Here is an 18,045-nt window from a genome sequence, read left to right on the forward strand (position 1 = left end):
CTGCACTAGGTAAGTACATAGTAGACATAGTAGATACCCACCTGAGATATCCCCCATCTGAAGAACAGCCATAATCCAGGAGGATTAACTCATTCCAGACGAATTGAATTCATTACGTACACCTGACGAACCTATTCCGGACATTGTGTCCAGCCACTGCACTGCATTGGAAGGAGATTGCCCGCATGTAGGTTAATCAACTCAGCCAATTGCATCTAATGGATGAATACTTAGCCTTAGAGCAACGCACCTTCCTAACCTTAGGTACCTCCTAGGTATTCTTCCTCTTCTTTAATAGTAATAACTTACCCAGGCACTCAAGTATAGTAATTTGTCCTTGAGGTCCGTGAGGTTACAGCTGCCAATCAGTTAGTCAACGAACGGTCTATAATTATAAATATAATTTAGCCTGCAAGGAACGTGACGTCATATGGTCCACGAGCTTACCTTAGTGCTATGTATGTACATATATATGCATGTTAGTTATTTCCTAGAAGTTGTTTTTGATTATTTTACGGACTACAGGGGGAGATGGGAGCCCCTCTATAGTAGATACAGCTCAGTACAGCTAGCTGAGGCCAGGGCCTTTCCTATCTAATCTGGAACTCTAGCACCCCTAGAATGAATATACTAGCCCTTCTCCTTAGAAAATGGATCACCCTTGAGAGGAGCACTACCAATACTCCTACTGTTGTGGCACACAATACTTGTGGACAGTCGACGAGATTACTAGCCTTTCTTTTTTCTACCTTCTTTACGCTAAGGAATTCTCCTCATAAATGTGGGTTGTTGCTACACCTTTAATAAGGAGAATCCACCACAACTCAGGAACAAGGGAGGTTCCATGTCTGTCATGACTCATTATTTGAGATTCAGTCAGCATTACTCAAGCCGTTTGCTTTTACTTGCTCTTTTGCTACGTCTACAAACCTTTTTTTTTCTTCCCTCCTTTTCGTTGACAATTCCTTGCCTTTACGACCCGGTCTCGGGGACTCAAAGGCACGAGATCAATGCGTACGGGATATCCATCACCTACCCTCCGATTGCTCCTCATTTGTATATTTTGGATAAGGGATAGTACTGTACTTATTGATTAGGTACAGTACACTAATAGGATAAAAGAGGGATTAATCTATTCTACCATAGTCCTCTGTCCCATGACCATCCTATGTCTAGGCTGAATTATTATAATTCCTCTACAAGGCCGTAAATATTTTAATTTAAAATAAAAAGATATTATACATATATAAGGCATCAGGGAAGCAATATCATAGTTAAGTTAAGAGGGGTTTTACTTCATTATAGTAGTAACTGACATCAAGAGGGGAAGTCAATTCGCTCGTGAGGAGCTCATCTTAGCTTCATCCATATAATATAGATTTACTAGACGCCAGCACCGCATCGAGGTGCAAGCTCATTGCTGGGGCAATCCTATAAAAAGAACATCATCGTGCAGTCTACAAGCAACGTGATGTCATAGGATCCACGAGTTTAGCTAGCTATGGAGGAGTATATACTTAGGTACCTAATGTTGCCTAAGGTTGCGATCTTCAAGATTAGGTAGATAGGGTAGATCGGAAAGAGTACGAGGTTCTATATACTAGGCCTCCGGTTCTTGCTTACCCCGCTCTACCCCTCTTCTGAGCGTTCCGAAGACCTTGTACCATAGCGCCCCTCCATCGATGAGCCGTCGAGGCGATACGTGATGATGGCGCTGACCGTTGCGCGTTTATTGTGTTTACCTTGACCAGAGGGCAGAGGCCCTCATATCACCTTGTGTTTATCCTTTGGGACAGCGAATCCACAGTGAGTCTATATTGCAAGAGGCATATAGCATTGGGTCGACGTGAGCTCTAGGAGTGAGCTCAGAGACTTGATTCTTCGAAAGGACCAACAAGTGCCGACTCTGTCAGATCCTCGCGTAACAATACCCTATATTATGGCCCCCATTTTCCCTAGATCTAAACCCTATTAAGATAGTATAGGAGATTATGAAGAATTAGATTTAGGAGCATTATCCTCAAGAAGATAATAAGCTATGATTAAATTTGCAGAGGAGAATAAGAAGCATAGGATGCTTTAGGGCTCAGAAGCTTTGTGAGCTTATTAAATCTATGCCTGCCCAATGCCAGGCAGTTATTACGCAAATGGCCCATATATATACTCCATATTAGATAGGTAATAATAGGTTTTTTTATTAATAGAATATATAGAATAGGGCTGCAGGCGTAGTTATTATTCGTTGCATTTCAAAATCACATGACCTAATAATCATATTAGGTATGGATCAAACTCGTGACTGAATCTTTCCAGGGTATCCATACCGGAGTAGCCTTTTTGGATTCACGCTGTCCAACCACACTCATGGAGCACATTTGCTCATTCATGTTCTCTTCCTCCATCCACTCGCTGTCAAATACTATCTAATTCAACTGGCCGCCGCCCTTCTCAGTTTTAGAACTTTGCCTTATTGTCTCTTTCTGTCTCGCTGGACAGATTACTGAACGTTCTAGAAACTCGACCCCAGCTCCATTGGGACATCTCCTCTACGCCATTGTGAGTAGATGTATTAATAGATGGTTGAAAAAAAATATGTCCATACTTAACTTCTCTGGGAACGGGGGACGAGAATTGAATTGATAGGCAGATACCTATCAGTCATACCATAGGTAATATATTTACAGTGGAGTGGAGTATACTGTAGGTAGATACAGTAAGTACTGTACTAGTACAAGTACTACTAGACCTAGGTAGGTACCCAGTCAGGGACAGTAATGGAATGAACGAGGGGTTTCGTCCTTCCCCCATTGTTGGTATCTAGATATGACTATCAGGATGAAAAAAAAATACATCCAGATATGACACTCTTTGATTGCGGAGTCGTAATCCTAATCCTAGTCCTAGCTCTGGCACTATGTATGTAGTCCAGCAGCTAGGTATCTTCCATTTTCCAGTCCAATCCAAAGAAAACTACAACAGCTCTTGTTCGTTTCTGACAATCATTTCCATACTCTCATTCCATCCCATAATATTCCATCACATTTTTTTCTCCTGCTTGCAGTGATCAATGGACCAGCCGATCAACCAATCAATCAATAGCTTCCAGAGCTAGGTATGTAGTTGATTAACTGCTGCACGACGACGCAGCGACAGAGCTCGAACTAGCCGCTTGCGCAGCGACGGCCGCACTGGAAGACGAGGACGAGGAGGAGGTCGAGGAGGCAGCTTGCTGGCACGAATCTGTACAAGACACGAACAATCATCAGTCAGAAACCTACAGCATACCCTTCTTCCACCATAGACAGCACCACATGAAAAAAAAAAGGCTCCCGGACTTACTCTCCTGCACCTGACACTCCGCCACCGTCAACCCTCCCGACTTATTTCCTTCCGAATTCGCTATATCCGCGCAGGCATTAAACTGAATATCGCACGACCGCTGCAGTGCCGCGCTGAGATTGACAAACGTATCGCCATTGACTTCGAAGGGGCGCTGCGCGTCGCCGGAGTTTGTGACGGGCGGAGCTGCTGCGCCGCCTAGGGCGCTGGTGAAGGTTTGGAAATTTCCGCTGTTGCTGCTGGCGCTGGTGGAGCGGCGGCTGAGGAGGTAGCTGTCGCTGTAGCGGTAGATGGTGCGGGCAGAAGCGACGGCGAGAAAGAGGGGGAGGATGGCGAGGAGCTTCATTTTGGTAGATAGATTTGTTGATTGATTGATTGTTTTCGGGTCGATTTGTTCGATTTGATTGTGCCCCGAGGTTGCAGAGCAATGAAGACAGTAGTAGGGAGTTTGCGAGAAGTAGAATTGATTGATTGATAGAAAAAAATAATACACACACAGCAAGTCTGAAGTACCTGTCCTGAAGTGCTGTTATGGGAAATGTGAAAGGTTTTATAAAGAGTGACCAGACTCTATAAAAGAATGTAAATAGTCAATGAGTGTTCGAAGGTAATATTGATATTGAATGAACCAGACACCAAAGCCAGATAGATAGGTAGATATATATATTCCGCACACGAGACCTCTAATGTATGTGCGGTGTAGGGTTCAAAAATAATAGCTCCTACGTAAGGGCGAAGTATCCAAAATCGGTTCACTCCAGCCGAGTCGAGTCCACTCAGTCATGACAACACAGTAGAGCGTCTGAGTGATTGAGATTAATTACGGATGCCCCCCCCCCCCCCCCCAGGGGCTAGACAATGGGTCGGGTACCGCACTCCGTCCATTACTCCATATTTCTCTCACAGATTATGTCTAGGGTTGTTTGCCATTAATAGGTATGTATTATTGTTAGGAGAGGAATAATAGCATGAGTAATATCGGTCCCTACCTAGGTAGGTTAGGTAGGTAGGTAGGTATATACAGACATACCGAGTTAGGAAAGTGAGAAATTACCCAGGTACCTAACTAGTACTATATTGGACAAAAATAGCTGTTCCATTCATTAGTGCATAATTGATTAATTAATTCCTAACTCTATGTCTTGTCAGCAGCATTTTCTCCGATTTTCTTTTCTTTGGGTTTCAGGATAACACCAGACAGTCGCTTGCTTGGCAGCTTGCTGAAACAGGAGATTGTAGACCCTGCAACGGCAGCTGTCTCACAACTACCCCGTAGTGTACAGTTCTGACTACCGATTGCTATTCTACACTGATTTGAAGCGATGCTGACCACTAATTAATTTGTCTACTTCCGACCGGCCGGAAATCCAAACACCTCCCACACTCGCAACTGTCGACTCACCCCCCGCCAGTTCTCAATCATCATCTTCGTCACCCGCACCGTTTCATCCTCCCTCTCATCGTCCGCGTCCTCCTCAAACCCCGTAAGCAAAGGCCCAAAAACACGCCCCAGCCGTTCCCGGTCCACCAACCCCGTCAGACTCCCCGACTGACCCCGTACGCCTTTCCTGTGCCGGTGCAGCTCGACGAGGCGTTCCGTCTCATGAATGAGCAGCGCACACAGCCCAAACACCGCACAGATCAGCTCCAGTTGCATGTCGCTCGTCAGAGCCAACATCGCCAGTGCAATCGCCTTGATCCGGGTAGACGCAGCTGACGAGACGCCCGCCAACCGGTTCTCCGAACGTCCCACCTCGCGATCCGAAAACTCATGACCACAAATATCAACCAGAGTCCGGTACAAACGGACCGATCCCAAGATGCCCCCAGGTAACCCCGCTAGCAACTGCTTGAAGACACATGCCACACTGAGAGCATGGAATCGGCCCCGTAAGAACGCATCAGACTCCGACCCCAGGGCCTCACGCGGGAGGTCACTTCCTCTCATCGTAATGTCTACTTTCTCTTTCGCTCTCTCTGCCGACAACACTTGGTTTGCAAAGTGATCGTATACCCGGACTGCTACCCGCAAATCCCCCGAGTCAAAAAAGACGTGCCTTGTCTTGGATGCTAATGATGGTTACCTCGCGTATATACAAGTAAAGTATATGGGTTTTTTTTTGTCAGCTTACCATGGCTTTTCAGATAGGATACCGTCGCCACAATACAAGTCGGCAGCCGCAGGGTCGCCGGAGCAAAGTCCGCAGGAAGTGTGAGAAAACTACACCCGCCCAGTCGAGCCAGCGTTTCCAGGCTTCTGCCCCTGAGCGAATCCATCTGATAATACCGACTCGACAAGCTGGCAAACGTCTTCATCCGCCGTAAACCGAGCCCGCTTCGACTCCGTGTATGTCGTAAACGAAGGCTGGATCGCATGCTCCGGATCTTGCGGAGAAAGTTGTCTTTATATTTGCCGGACTTTTCTGGGGCAATAACCCGAGGATTGCCTGGGACAGCTGTCAATCACAGGCCTCAGTTGTGAAGCAACTTACTTACTGGCGACGGATACACTATTTTCTCTGAGCACCAATGGATACAAACCGAGGCTGGCGGCAAGTCTGTTGAATTCACGGGCAGCCCTCTGCTGACGATATTGTCCCGACTGCGTGCTGGCATCCGAGAACAATCTCTGAGACAGCGTCTCTAGGGACAGATTGGATTTTTCTAGCGGCGATCTTTGGTAGATCATTTGACTGCCCGACCTGTCAGACGCATGAGTTGACAGACTGATGTTGCGAGAACTCAAGTCGTCACTGTATACGGAGCTTGAGACAATGGGAGGGTGCGCGTGCGACTCTGGTTCGCAAGACCTGGATACAGTTGACGGCCGCTCGAAAGCATCCGGGCATATGTAGTTACTGTCCACCGTCGTTATTGGACTTGCAACACGCCTGGATGGTCGACGACAGACCGTCATTGTGGTCCTATCCGAAGACTCGGACAGGACAGTCTTGTCGCTGACCTTCCTTGAATCGGACAGCGCCGGACTGCTCGGTCGCATGGCCGAGTTGTCGACGGCATCCGTGCGAAGAGCAAATAAATGATCGGGAATTTCGGGAGTATTAGCCGGTACTGGAATTTGTACACTGCCAGCAACAAACGATGTGGCCGCGCTTTGAGCCTGTTTCCCTTCGTCGAATGAAGACTGTCCTAGCTGTGACCTCCGGTGGAGAAGCAACCTCTTGACAGCGGCAAGTCCCTTGGAGCTCTTATGCCGCAGACGAGCCCTCCTAGACGTGCCGGAGCTCGAGGGGGGCATTGTATCTGCTGAAGTTTCCGGATTCTTGGATGCCGCGGTGATGTATCGATCCAATCCAAGATCGTTGTTCTCCGGAACGCTGTCAATCGCGTCGTCGAGAGGGCTCACAGCGTGCTCTTCGCTGAAGGATTTGGGATCGTGCGAATCACGCTCTTGTCCGAGGAGCCTTCTGGCGAGTTCAATATTGAGGGAGTTTGGCAGGGCATGATGATATACTTCTTTCTCTAGCGTCTGTGGCGTAAGAGGGACGATATCCGACCGACGAGGCGAACCTGACCGTGACCATGTGGTAGCCGGAGCTTTATCACCGCTCTTTGCTGATGGAAAGAACAAGAGACTGTCAAGAAAACCCATCGTTGCGGTGCGTTGAAAGCTCTTTCAATCAGGGTGGTCAAATCAGTGACTCCGGGTCTGCTGGGACTGTACCTAGGTAGGTATCTTTGTTTTCATCACTCTGGGTCATGCCTCCGGCAAGAAACTGCTGAGGGAGTGCCTTTGGGGAAGGAGGTGCAGCGCAGGGCAGGTGCGCCCGCTCTTTCCTGCTTGATCAAACACCAATGATCAGAGAACCTAAGTCACACGTAAGAAGCAGCAGCAGCAGCAGCAGCAGCAGCAGCAAAAGACTGACTTTGAATATGACTTCAAATAGCACAGAAGTGTCCCAAAAAGAGGCTGAAAAAGGCTGAAAATTCATAAGTCATCTCTATCTGTCATGAATGAAAAGTATCCCCGAACCTCGCCCTGCAGCTCAACAGCATCGCCTAAGACGCCAAGTGGCCGGCGAATTGAAGTGAAAAGAACCATCAACCTTTTAACATTACAAAATTAGATCAAAGACAGCCTGTTCGCCAATATACCCTGTACGGGTGTCTCCCAACTCCGGTCCTTTGAAACGCCTATTCCCATGCATAGGAACCTTGATTTTTTTTTCTTTTTTTCTTTTTTTCCTTTTATCTTTTTACCATTCTTCATGCTCGCCCTCGAGGAGAATATACTGCAGGATGTCACTCAGCGTTAGAACACCAATCAGGCGGAAGTGGTCATCGACCACAATCAACCGGTGAACCCGAGACTTCCGGATGGTGTCGAAGATGGTGTCGAGGCCGTCATTGATCGAGCAGGTGTAGATTCCAGGAAAGTCCTTTCAGCTGTGAGTAGGAGCTTGCGAATCGGAGTGCACACGCAATAACTTACAGGTGAGCGCTTTTTCAACGCCTCTCCTACGCTGAGATTCAAGTCATCATACACGCCACCTTTGATCAACGTGATGACATCGACTGCTTCGAAAACATTGTACACGATTCCTGGAAAAAAGTAAGTTTCACTATGCTCTCAGCCATTGTAGGCCAATTTCTTACCTTCTGAATTCACAATTGGCACGCTGGATATACTGCGCTCGACGAGTTTGTGAATCACGTCAATGACGGGCGTGTCCATGGACGCCGTCACGATGTCACGATAGGTACCCAGCCGGATCTCTTTCAAGGGCTTCCGCAGCTTTTGCGTTTCCCCGACGTTGACCGCCACGAATTTGAGAATTCGGTATTGAGTGACGACGCTGACGACCCACGACCGATCGGTCTGACTGTCGTTCGACACAAGAGGTATTCTTCGAGCGCGGGACGACAGCATTCGACGGCAGGCTTCGTACAGCGGTCGTTCTGGATCGATGGAGATCGTTTCGGGAGGGGCTACACCCAGTGCCTTTTCCACCTCTGTCGTGTTCCGTCAGCTTTATCTGGAATGCGCAGTGTATAGGCGGGGTCGTACCTCGCAAACTGTTGAGGCGGAATTGGTCAATCTGGTCCAAGGCCGCGGGGTTCTGAAAGTAGTATTGGATGACATTGATGTAGTCGGAGGTTGTTAGGAGACCGGCGAAGGTGGAGGTAGAGGAATCCCATAACGGGGCGGAGACGATTCCTGCAGAAACACCACCGTCAGTAAGAATACCGTGTGCATCGCCTTGATAGATAATTAGATAATACTTGCCATTCTGGATGAGGATATTTAAGCTCTCCTTAACGGAGAGCGACGTATCGAAGACAATCAAGCGGAAGCTGAGCGGGAGGACATCGTAACTCGTCCGAACCTTGAGGAAATTGCGAATTGCCCGCTGCGAGCAGAAACAGTCAGTTCATTTTCCCGTCGAATGAATTTCACGGAAGATTACGAGCAATGCCCCCTGTGGAATCGGTGTCGACGGCGATTTAAGGTGTTGCGCCAACCCCCACCAAAGAACCCCGCGAAGGCTTCCCAGCATGCCGACGCAAAGCGGCAGCAGCAAACGAGCGCAACCAAACGCCCAGCAAGAGAAAGAAGGGTAGAGAAGGATAACGCAACTTACCAGGCCCAATTGTTCGTCCCGGTCGATGGCCCTCTCGGGCAGCATCGGCGTCATTGGATGCGAAAGGCCTCGGGGACGCAGGTAAGAGGCCGGCTGCACAAAGCCCCCCTCGTGACCACCTTTGGCGACGACACCACCGCGGGAGCGATTGGGAACCCTTCCACCGCTGCTGTTGCTTCTGCCGATGGGGGTGTTGTCTTTGTCTTTGTCTTTATCTTGGTGGCCAGGGGGGATGCCGTCCGGGCCAGCAGTCCTGGCGCCGTCCGTGGGGGTATGTGGTCGATAGTTCAGAGACTCTTCTTCGGCCATCGTCTGGTTGTGAGGTTGGAACAAGCCCACGCCGATGGAGGGAGCCGCATAAAGAGGGGCGGACCTCTTTCTTGGACCGCGGGAGTTGAAGAGACGACGCTTGCGGCTGCTAGCCGTGGATTGGATGGGCGCTGCGTTTCCTATGCCGCGCACCCGCCCGCGACCTTTATATTCTTATCCGCTCTCTTCTACCTGAGGAGCACTGTCAGTAGAGTGATAAGAGAGATGGCTAACAACAAGCAGACGCGAGAGCCTCCTGATAATATACTCATGACGATGCAGTGGAGTGTCAATGTGCCAATTCAATTGTTTTGTGTGTGCGACAGGTCTGCTGAGCAAACGAGGTGGGGTGTGACAATATGACAGTGTGACACCTACAACACGTCGAACCTGAATTTTCCCGAGAAGATTACGAAATGAAGCCCAGCAGTCAGATCCAGCAGAGCTGTTTACGTTTCACAGCCTCGGAGATTGATGTGATCGAAGCAGCCAACTACAGGGAATAGCAGCAACCTGCAGAGAAATGTGATACAGTGGTTTTATTTGATCAGGTTGGCTGCGTTCCAAATCAACCCTCGAAGTCACATCCAACCCAACACAGCTCAGTCCAGCTTGCCCATTGAATTGATTAATAAAAATATTATTCTTGAGGTTTCTTTTCCTTGCCCTCCTCGTCTTCTTGACAGCTCCACACGTGATCTATACAGCACATGTCTGAAGACTGGAGCAATAACGAAGTCTGACCACGAAGAGGAAATGAATCCATTATGCGTATATCGCATTTAAATTCTATGTGCTATTATGTAGCAATGCATTGACAAATCGGTTGATAACCCTCTATATATGTCTCAAGCCATATACATATGCTGAGTGTCCTGTTCTCAAAAGACCACAGTCCAAAAGAAGGCGCGAAATTAGGAACCCGAGTTGTTAAGTCACCAACAAACAAAGAATCTAGGAAATCTAATCCGAAATCAAGATGGACCCACCCACAGAAAACAAAGAAAGAAAAAAAAACCCATCAATATAGCAAAAGCAGCACGTATTATGAAGAAGCAGCAGGCGCATCAACCTTCAAGGCCTCCATCTTCTCGCCCAGCTCGTCAGAAGCAGACTTCCCCTCCCTAGCGGCGAGGCTCTTCGCCGTGCCACCCTTCAGGTAGTCTTCATACTCGCCAATCCGCTTCCCGCCTCTGATCCAACGCTCGCGGTACGCCTTCCTCCGCTGCTCCGCAAGCTTGGTCAACGCGGGCCAGTATACTGAATGGTCGTACTCAAACTCGACGTCTCCGCCGGTCGCTTTCATTAGTTGGGCGGGTGGCACATGTTGACGCAGATCCTCGTTGAACTTCAGCTTCTGTCGGGTGACGGGGTCGATGAAGGGGGTGATCATTTTGAAAAAACCCCAGATGACAAACGGGACTGTCATTTCTCAGTTAGCAATATGTCGTACTGCGGTTTTCATCTCCGTGCAAACTCACTATTGATCACCAGAGCCCGTCCCAGTCGCTCGGGGTAGTGGTTCTGGAGAAAGTGCAGCGTCTGCTTGGCCTGGCCAATGGAGGAATTCTGACCGGACTTGGTCTCATTGAAATTGACCACCAAGGCCAGAGTCTCCTGACCGGGGGGCATCAGATCAATCACTCGCTCCAGCATGTACACCAGGTGCTCAATCTGGCGGTCGCTTTTTTCCGTATTCTGCCTCGAGGGGAGGAGGTAGTGGCATGGGCGCCCATTCACGTCGTAACCCAGAATCACCTGCTTCCCGGTCTCGTTCTCAATGGAGATGTATTCGGGCGTCAACTTGTCGCCGATGTATTCGCGACGCCAGATCAGCGTGCTGCGGATTCGATTCACAGCTTCGGAGACGTTCCACTTCGTCGCGCGAAGGTATCTAAGCAGGCATTCGCGGGTCAGGAACATCCGTTCATCGTCGGTGAGGGGCGTATCCGACGCATCCTTCGCGGAGCTGGATGGGATGGTCGTCCAGGACGAGACGGCCTTCAGCACCTGGTCATATTTGGCAGCTTGGTCGGAGGTCAGTTCGGGGGGTGGCACTGGCTTGGCTGTGTCCAGTGGCCGGGCAAACGGTTTCTTGATCACACCGTCTGCAGCGGACAGGGGCAGGCCCAGATCGTCGGCATCTGCTTCAAATGTCTGGGGTAGTTGCGCTTCCGAATCGGGCTTGTTGGCGGACTCTTTTTGTTGGTGTCCGTTCTCCACGGGATTATTCAGCTCACCCGAGGATTGAGTTGCGGGGGCTGTCTCCTGTGTAGTAGCCATGACTCTCAGGGCAATAATGAACGAGACAGACACATAGTCATCGAGCTTGAGGAGAGCACGCGATCTATATATATGGCACTTTTTAGCCCCTACCTAGGAATCGGATCGGTCTTGCTTCCGGATCTTGGGTTCGTAATTTGTGGCCTGAGCCGGTCTGCCGGTGCGTTCCCGCAGCGGGACCCGATGGACCAGCTGCTATCATTGGCCTCAGCCTTATAAACGAACGATATTAGTTGCTTAAGATGCGTTGAAACAGGCAATTCTGAGGCCGATCGCCCAGCACGGGCCACATGTCTGCTGACGCGTGGGAAACGCGTCCGTCGCGAAAACCATTCGAGCTTCTCCAACTATGGAATTATTGATCCCCCGCAACACAACACCAACACTTCGCTGTTAGATGGTCCAACAGAATACCAACAAGACGCCGTGCCTTGCCAGAGACACGTCTCGAACGATGGAAGACGTGGTCCACGAGCTCAATGAGCTCTTTGCGTCGTCCGCCCCCGACGGTCTGCCTCAAGATGTGCTTACCGAATTGCAGTCGATCCTCCGCCTACACGCGATTTCGCCGCAGGAGCTCTTCTACAAATGGGAGTCCTACAGTTTAAAGATGGGGTCCGAGGAGACCAAGTTGGATTTGGACACGGTTCGGGCGTTTAAACGGGATGTGCAAGACTCCCTGGAACGAGAGAGCAGAGGGAAGAACAGCCATCTGCGCAACGCGGAGAAAAAGGGCGGGGTTACAGCGACGCAGCGCACGGGCAATACAGATGTTTTTGGGATGTATGGCAGATACTACGTTTTTAAGGGGTTTCTGACGGTGATTCTGACTGTCTTCAGGCTGGATGAGTTGACGCCGAATACGCCTCATTCTCGGTCCGCTAATAAAAATGTCAATGGCTCCGCAAAACGCAAATCGGCATTCGAAACACCATCTGCTCAGAAGGTAGGGAGGTCGGAGAAGAACGGCACTCCTGGAGACTTCAAGACCACGAATGGAGCGATTGAGGGACCACAGTAAGTGACAGTGACAGTCTCGCTTGTGTACGCAACTAACGACTTTGTCAGACCCGTGCCTTTTTCTGAGCGTCAAAATCCAGGCCAAGTCTTAGAAACCCTCAATGGCCACTTGGCCATGCCTACAGCACCGATGGCTCCGTATGCTGAAGCACGAATTCGGCCGACCGCCAACACGGATCTGAAGAAGTTTGGGTATAAACCGATGGCGATGCGACTATCAGAGGCGTCGGAGGTCCTGGACGACCGGATAGATGAATTCGCTGAGGTATTTCAGAAACACTACCCAGACGTGACTTTTGGAAGCGCTGCAACACAGAGCACCAGTGAGATTGTGGCCGTGGGCCGAATTGCGTCAGATAGTTTGGAGGGGAAACTGAATACGGCATCCCTGGTCCTTGAGACGTCACGTCGAACGGGTGCAGGCTTGAGAGTGCCCCTCAAGGTTGATTCGTTGCCGTCAGTGCAATTCTTCCCCGGCCAGATTGTCGCTCTTCGAGGGATCAATGCGTCGGGAGAGTACTTCTCCGTCAAGGAAGTCCTCCCAGTGCCTCTCCTCCCTCCAGCAGCATCCTCACCGGCTACGATTGACGCTATTAATGAGAGGTTAGGCGGAGTCGATTCAGAACAACCATTGAATGTCTTCATCGCATCTGGGCCGTATACGGCGGACGACAATCTGGAATTTGAGCCTCTGAACGAGCTGTGTAAGAAGGCCGCCGAGGAGTATGCGGATGCGCTGATCTTGATGGGGCCATTTGTGGATCTGGAGCATCCGCTCATCGCATCGGGCGACTTTGACTTGCCTGATATACCGGGGCTCGACCCGGACACTGCCAATCTGACGACGCTGTTCCGTCACTTCATCACCGGACCGCTTCACAAGCTGTGCGCCGCCGTGCCCAGCATCACCATTGTGCTCGTTCCCTCGGTGCGAGACGCCGTGAGCAAACACGTCTCGTGGCCGCAGGAGCAGCTACCGAAGAAAGAGCTTGGGTTACCAAAACAGGCGCGCATGGTGTCAAACCCGGTGACCCTGTCACTGAACGAGGTTGTCATTGGGATGTGTTCGCACGATGTGCTGTACGAGTTGAGAAAGGAAGAGGCGCTGGGCGGCCGGCCGACAGAAGGCAACCTGCTGACGAGATTACCCAAGTACATCATCGAACAGCGGCATTTCTACCCCATCTTCCCACCCTCCTCCCGCGACAGCTTGCCCAAGGGCAGCGGAGCGGACGCCGTCTTGCCAGCCGGCGCCATGCTGGACGTGAGCTACCTGAAGCTGGGCGAATGGTGGAACGTGCGCCCTGACGTGCTGATCACGCCGACTCTGCTGCCGCCGTTTGTCAAGGTAAGAAGAAGACCCCAGAAGTTCACCAACATGCAGACCTCTCAGCTTCCAACTAACTTCTGACTACTTCTACCTCCTAGGTCGTCGAAAGCGTCCTCGTAATCAACCCCGGCACACTCTCGAAGCGTCGTGCGGCAGGAACCTACGCCCAGATGGCGCTGCACCCGCGGACAATGACTGACCAAGAGCGAGAAGAGAAGCAGCTGAGCCATAGGGTGTTCGAACGGGCGCGAGTGGACGTCGTTCGGATATAGCCTGTCGTCAGTGATCGCGGTTCTATTTTGTTTTTTTTTCCCTAATTTCTAGTTTTTTTCATGTGTATGTACGTATGCAAAGACGGCGTTTGATGGATGGAATTATGTACTCGGATATGATATGACATGATTACACATACGGGAAGAGCTAGCTAGCTAAGTAGCTTAGCTTAGGTATGTGCCTGCGAACGAGTGTATTTGGCATCAAATCATAGGCAATATATGACATTTGATTTCTCCCTCTTTTTATTATTTTCATTTCTTTCTGCTAAGACAGGGTTTACACTGTATACGGGTTGAAAGTCCACATAGAATGTGTGTTCGGAAATGTTGTATTGTATGTGTCATGTCTATTTATGTCTGCCTTTAAGATGAATTAAAAAAAAATCAACGAACAAACAGACAAGAAAGGGGGGAAAGCCCTCAAAATAGAGATATTTCCCACCAACAAACGCCGCCTGACCAACCCATGAAACCGACCTGTGAAAGCTGCTGAAGAAAGAAAACGAAACAGGCCCTATAAACCCCAGACTCCCAAACCATGCTATGCCATGCCATGAATTTACCCTCCGTCATGCATTTAGATCCCAGATATCAGATATCAATCGGTACGCTGCTATTGAAGCTGAAAGAGACAACTACCGTAAGCAAACCGTCCTCCTCCCACCCATCAATGCCCCCGCCTGCTTCAACCTCCACCCCGCCGCAACAGCCGAAGACGAAGAAGGCAGGAAGCCCGTAGCGGCAACGACATTTCCACGCTGACGACCTCTACCACCAGGGTTCCCACCACCGCGAGGCGCCCCCCTCACAAGATCCTGCAACCCCAGATCCCTCCACACCGGCTCGCGACGCGTCGCAGTCGCAGCGTCCATCGCGCGCGCGATGCCAAACGCGGCATGCTGGTCGGGCACGACATCATCTTCGTCTTCCGGGTTGAGAGGCTGGTACTGCGGCGGGACGTAGATGTCTTCGATGGGGAGGAATGAGGGGATTCCCAATGTGGAGGGGGAGGCGGAGGAGCCGTACGTTACTGCTGCAGAAGAATTCCCTCCGTTGTGTTGTTGCTGGCTGTGATGATGGTGCTGCTGCGCAGCTGCTGCTGCGAGGTTGGAGTATAGGGAGGTGTGGGGGCGCGTGAAGTCTTCGAAGTAGTCTGCTAGGCGCGGGTGGTGCATGTGAATGTAGGTTGGGGAGGAGTCTTTCGACTAGCGATAGTGAACCAAGGTCAATTGAACGTCCGTAGAATTTGTCTGGGACTTGAGAGAGGATGTACATACCATGTTGTTTGCTGGGAAGAGCCCTGAACAGGCCAAATATAAACACTTGGCTGTGTGGACTGTTATTCAATGTCTGTACGTAAGTAGCTTCTCGGTCCTCGTCGAGTCGATCGGATACGACTGATTGATCACTTCAATGAGCGGACGGCAGGAAGCAGGTTTCAGACAAGTCACCAAATCAACCTGATCACGAAATGGGTGCGTATGATGTTCTTGCATCACAGAGCTGGGCTGTTTTCAGTATTAATGTCTGCTAAGTCAATAATCGGGAGTGATATCGACTCGACAAACAATCAAAACATCCTCCGTTCTGCCGCATTTCTCCGCCATTTGCGGGGAGTGTCATCGTCACCGCCTCCCATTTTTGGTTGCTGCTCGATTTCACTTACTGTACGGAGTACATGATATGGCTACAGTCCGCAATAATATCGGATTCTTGCTATTGAGGGAATTGAACTGTAAATCGACTTTTTAATTTGATCTGCTTGAAAATCATTACTTCTACCGAGGAGGAATGGTACAGTACAGCATGATGATAAATGACCATCTCTCTCGATCTCTCCACGGCCGCTGAAGAATCTTCTCTCGTAGACTGTAGTGCAGCCTTCATGCGCAGTCTTCACGCGCACTGGCTTTGCAGCCCTTCGTCTTCTGAAATCCCTGGCTTTATAATAAATATAAGCCCTCTAAAACGAAAGCCTCGTCTATAGCAATGTGTAGAAGTAGAAGATCCACGCCTCTCGGCATGCTGGTGAATCAAAGAAATAGAACAGACATCGAACTTTTGTGTTTGGAAAGCCCTGCTTTCTGAAACCCACTTTCAACCCTTTTTCGCATACCGGTACCACCAGTAAGTAATACAGGAGGACAATCCCTTGTCTAGACCTGTGAAAGTCGACAGTCTGTGTCTGGAGACATGCCGGACGAAGTCTGGCACTAGGTAACACAATTCCCCGACCGAGTAACGGCAACCTCATGAATTCGTGCTCATGCGATGCACTACAGGAACTGCGCTAGGGGGCAAGCTGCCCATCTCCGTCACCACCATGTCCACATATTCAGCTGGGGTAACATCATGCATAATGTTCAACAGCTGCAGATTCGGCACGTCTCTCCAGTTCTTGAGCGGGGAAGATGTGCTTTGACTCAGACTCAGGCTCGAAATCGCATCGGTGATATTGCTGGTGTTGGCCTTCTTGCTGCCAGGCTCGTTCGGGGCGGCTTGTGGATCTGGAATGCCAGTCACCTGCTGCCGTGGCTGCGTCGTGACCAGTTCGTCGGCATCCGCGATCTCATTGACAACGATGCTATCGAGGGCGACTCGATCGGTGAATTTCACTGTCTCACAGCATACGATCACCGGGACTTCAACCCCACCAGACCGCTCCTTGGCCGACATCGCGACCAACGCCGTGCCGACGCGCGAATATAGTCTCCCGTTGCCCGTCATGGCGTGAGCTCCCAGGAAGACCTTGGTGGCGTCCTTGATGGCATGGCTGATGCCGTGGATCAACGTATACTGCACCTCCAGGCCGGCATTGGCCAGAGCCCGGGCCAGGTTCTTCCCTTCGAACAACGGACGCGAGTCGATGATGGACACGCAGAACTTCTTGCCCTGTTTGTGGGCCGTGAGCAGAGTCTGCTTCACGATGGAGCTTCCTGCAAAGGTGACGATGACGTCGCCGTCGTTGATCTTTTGCGCAGCACTGTTGGCAATCACCTGGTCGGCGACTGTGATCTTTTCGCGGATGAAACTGTCGATGAAGTCGCAGAGAGAAGCTTTGGCGGTCGCCTCGGGAACAGACGGGTCAATGGAAGAGATGAACAATTTGAGGGCGCGGATAGCGTTTCCCTGGCTGATTGACAGCGGACGGCAGGTCGACAGATAGGTGATTTGATGAGACAGATGGGTGGTCAAGTGACGAGCCAAGGAGGTGCCCAGGGGGGTCGTGTAGGATTCGATGACCTAGACGTAGTGTTAACAAAGAAAACCTTTTCTGGCGAAGTAGAGTAAATGATAGATGTTCAACTGACCCGCTTGAATGCAAGCAGCGTAGCGACACACCGCGCACTGCTGCCACAAATAACGTAGTCCCGTATCTGCAAACCCAGCGCCAGAACTGCAGGATGAACCTCCTTCCCAGCACCCGCAATGGTAGTCCGTCTGGGATTCCCATAGAGATGTCCAAAGACCGCAACATTCTTATCTTCTCTTTTCTCCGGCGCCGCCGCTGCAGAGACAGGTTGGGCAGATCCTCGACGAGGTACGCCAGCTTGTTTCTGCCCCTTTTGGACGGCCCCAGCAGCATCTTTCCCTCCACCAGCTTGTCCCTTCTTCACAGATGGCGGTGCTTGACCTCCCTGTACGTGCTGTTCACCTGCCGCAGCAGCTTTTTCCCTCTCTTCCTTCACCTTTGCTCGCCGGGCAGCCTTTTCGGCCTTGGCCCTCTTTTTCAGTTCTGCAGGAGACAGTTTTTCTGTGCCTTCATCCGCAGGCGCATCTTTGGTTTTTTGTTGTTGTTGCTGCTGCTGCTTCGCCGGTTTCGAATCCCCATTCACCTGTTTGGCGTCAGCCGCTTGCCGTTGTGGCTGCTGGTCCTTTTGTTGCA

General features: G+C 50.5%; 7 protein-coding genes across 7 annotated transcripts; 1 reads left to right on the forward strand and 6 right to left on the reverse strand.

Annotated features, from left to right (window-relative positions):
• Positions 1 to 3,124: 3,124 nt before the first annotated feature.
• VTN77DRAFT_3838 (uncharacterized protein) lies at positions 3,125 to 3,685 on the reverse strand (the record flags this gene model as incomplete). Its single annotated transcript, XM_069419830.1, has 2 exons — positions 3,125 to 3,240; positions 3,340 to 3,685. 2 exons carry the CDS (start codon positions 3,683 to 3,685, stop codon positions 3,125 to 3,127), a joined length of 462 nt encoding a protein of 153 aa, XP_069278188.1.
• Positions 3,686 to 4,684: 999 nt separating this feature from the next.
• VTN77DRAFT_3839 (uncharacterized protein) lies at positions 4,685 to 6,952 on the reverse strand (the record flags this gene model as incomplete). Its single annotated transcript, XM_069419831.1, has 3 exons — positions 4,685 to 5,409; positions 5,472 to 5,786; positions 5,836 to 6,952. 3 exons carry the CDS (start codon positions 6,950 to 6,952, stop codon positions 4,685 to 4,687), a joined length of 2,157 nt encoding a protein of 718 aa, XP_069278189.1.
• Positions 6,953 to 7,556: 604 nt separating this feature from the next.
• On the reverse strand, positions 7,557 to 9,251 carry VTN77DRAFT_3840 (uncharacterized protein; the record flags this gene model as incomplete). Its single annotated transcript, XM_069419833.1, has 6 exons — positions 7,557 to 7,739; positions 7,793 to 7,902; positions 7,957 to 8,313; positions 8,369 to 8,518; positions 8,588 to 8,711; positions 8,943 to 9,251. The coding sequence occupies 6 exons, from the start codon at positions 9,249 to 9,251 to the stop codon at positions 7,557 to 7,559; spliced, it is 1,233 nt and encodes a 410-aa protein (XP_069278190.1).
• A 1,045-nt stretch (positions 9,252 to 10,296) lies between these two features.
• Positions 10,297 to 11,534, reverse strand: VTN77DRAFT_3841 (uncharacterized protein; the record flags this gene model as incomplete). Its single annotated transcript, XM_069419834.1, has 2 exons — positions 10,297 to 10,673; positions 10,733 to 11,534. 2 exons carry the CDS (start codon positions 11,532 to 11,534, stop codon positions 10,297 to 10,299), a joined length of 1,179 nt encoding a protein of 392 aa, XP_069278191.1.
• A 454-nt stretch (positions 11,535 to 11,988) lies between these two features.
• Positions 11,989 to 14,156, forward strand: VTN77DRAFT_3842 (uncharacterized protein; the record flags this gene model as incomplete). The annotated part of the gene is made up of 4 exons (XM_069419835.1): positions 11,989 to 12,317; positions 12,375 to 12,551; positions 12,603 to 13,902; positions 13,983 to 14,156. 4 exons carry the CDS (start codon positions 11,989 to 11,991, stop codon positions 14,154 to 14,156), a joined length of 1,980 nt encoding a protein of 659 aa, XP_069278192.1.
• A 638-nt stretch (positions 14,157 to 14,794) lies between these two features.
• On the reverse strand, positions 14,795 to 15,439 carry VTN77DRAFT_3843 (uncharacterized protein; the record flags this gene model as incomplete). Its single annotated transcript, XM_069419836.1, has 2 exons — positions 14,795 to 15,364; positions 15,437 to 15,439. The coding sequence occupies 2 exons, from the start codon at positions 15,437 to 15,439 to the stop codon at positions 14,795 to 14,797; spliced, it is 573 nt and encodes a 190-aa protein (XP_069278193.1).
• A 970-nt stretch (positions 15,440 to 16,409) lies between these two features.
• VTN77DRAFT_3844 (uncharacterized protein) lies at positions 16,410 to 16,886 on the reverse strand (the record flags this gene model as incomplete). The annotated part of the gene is made up of 1 exon (XM_069419837.1): positions 16,410 to 16,886. One exon carries the CDS (start codon positions 16,884 to 16,886, stop codon positions 16,410 to 16,412), a length of 477 nt encoding a protein of 158 aa, XP_069278194.1.
• Between the last annotated feature and the right edge of the window lie 1,159 nt (positions 16,887 to 18,045).

This window comes from Rasamsonia byssochlamydoides, assembly GCF_041956645.1.
Source record: "Rasamsonia byssochlamydoides strain NRRL 3658 unplaced genomic scaffold VTN77scaffold_27, whole genome shotgun sequence".
NCBI classification, from domain to species: Eukaryota; Fungi; Ascomycota; class Eurotiomycetes; order Eurotiales; family Trichocomaceae; genus Rasamsonia; species Rasamsonia byssochlamydoides.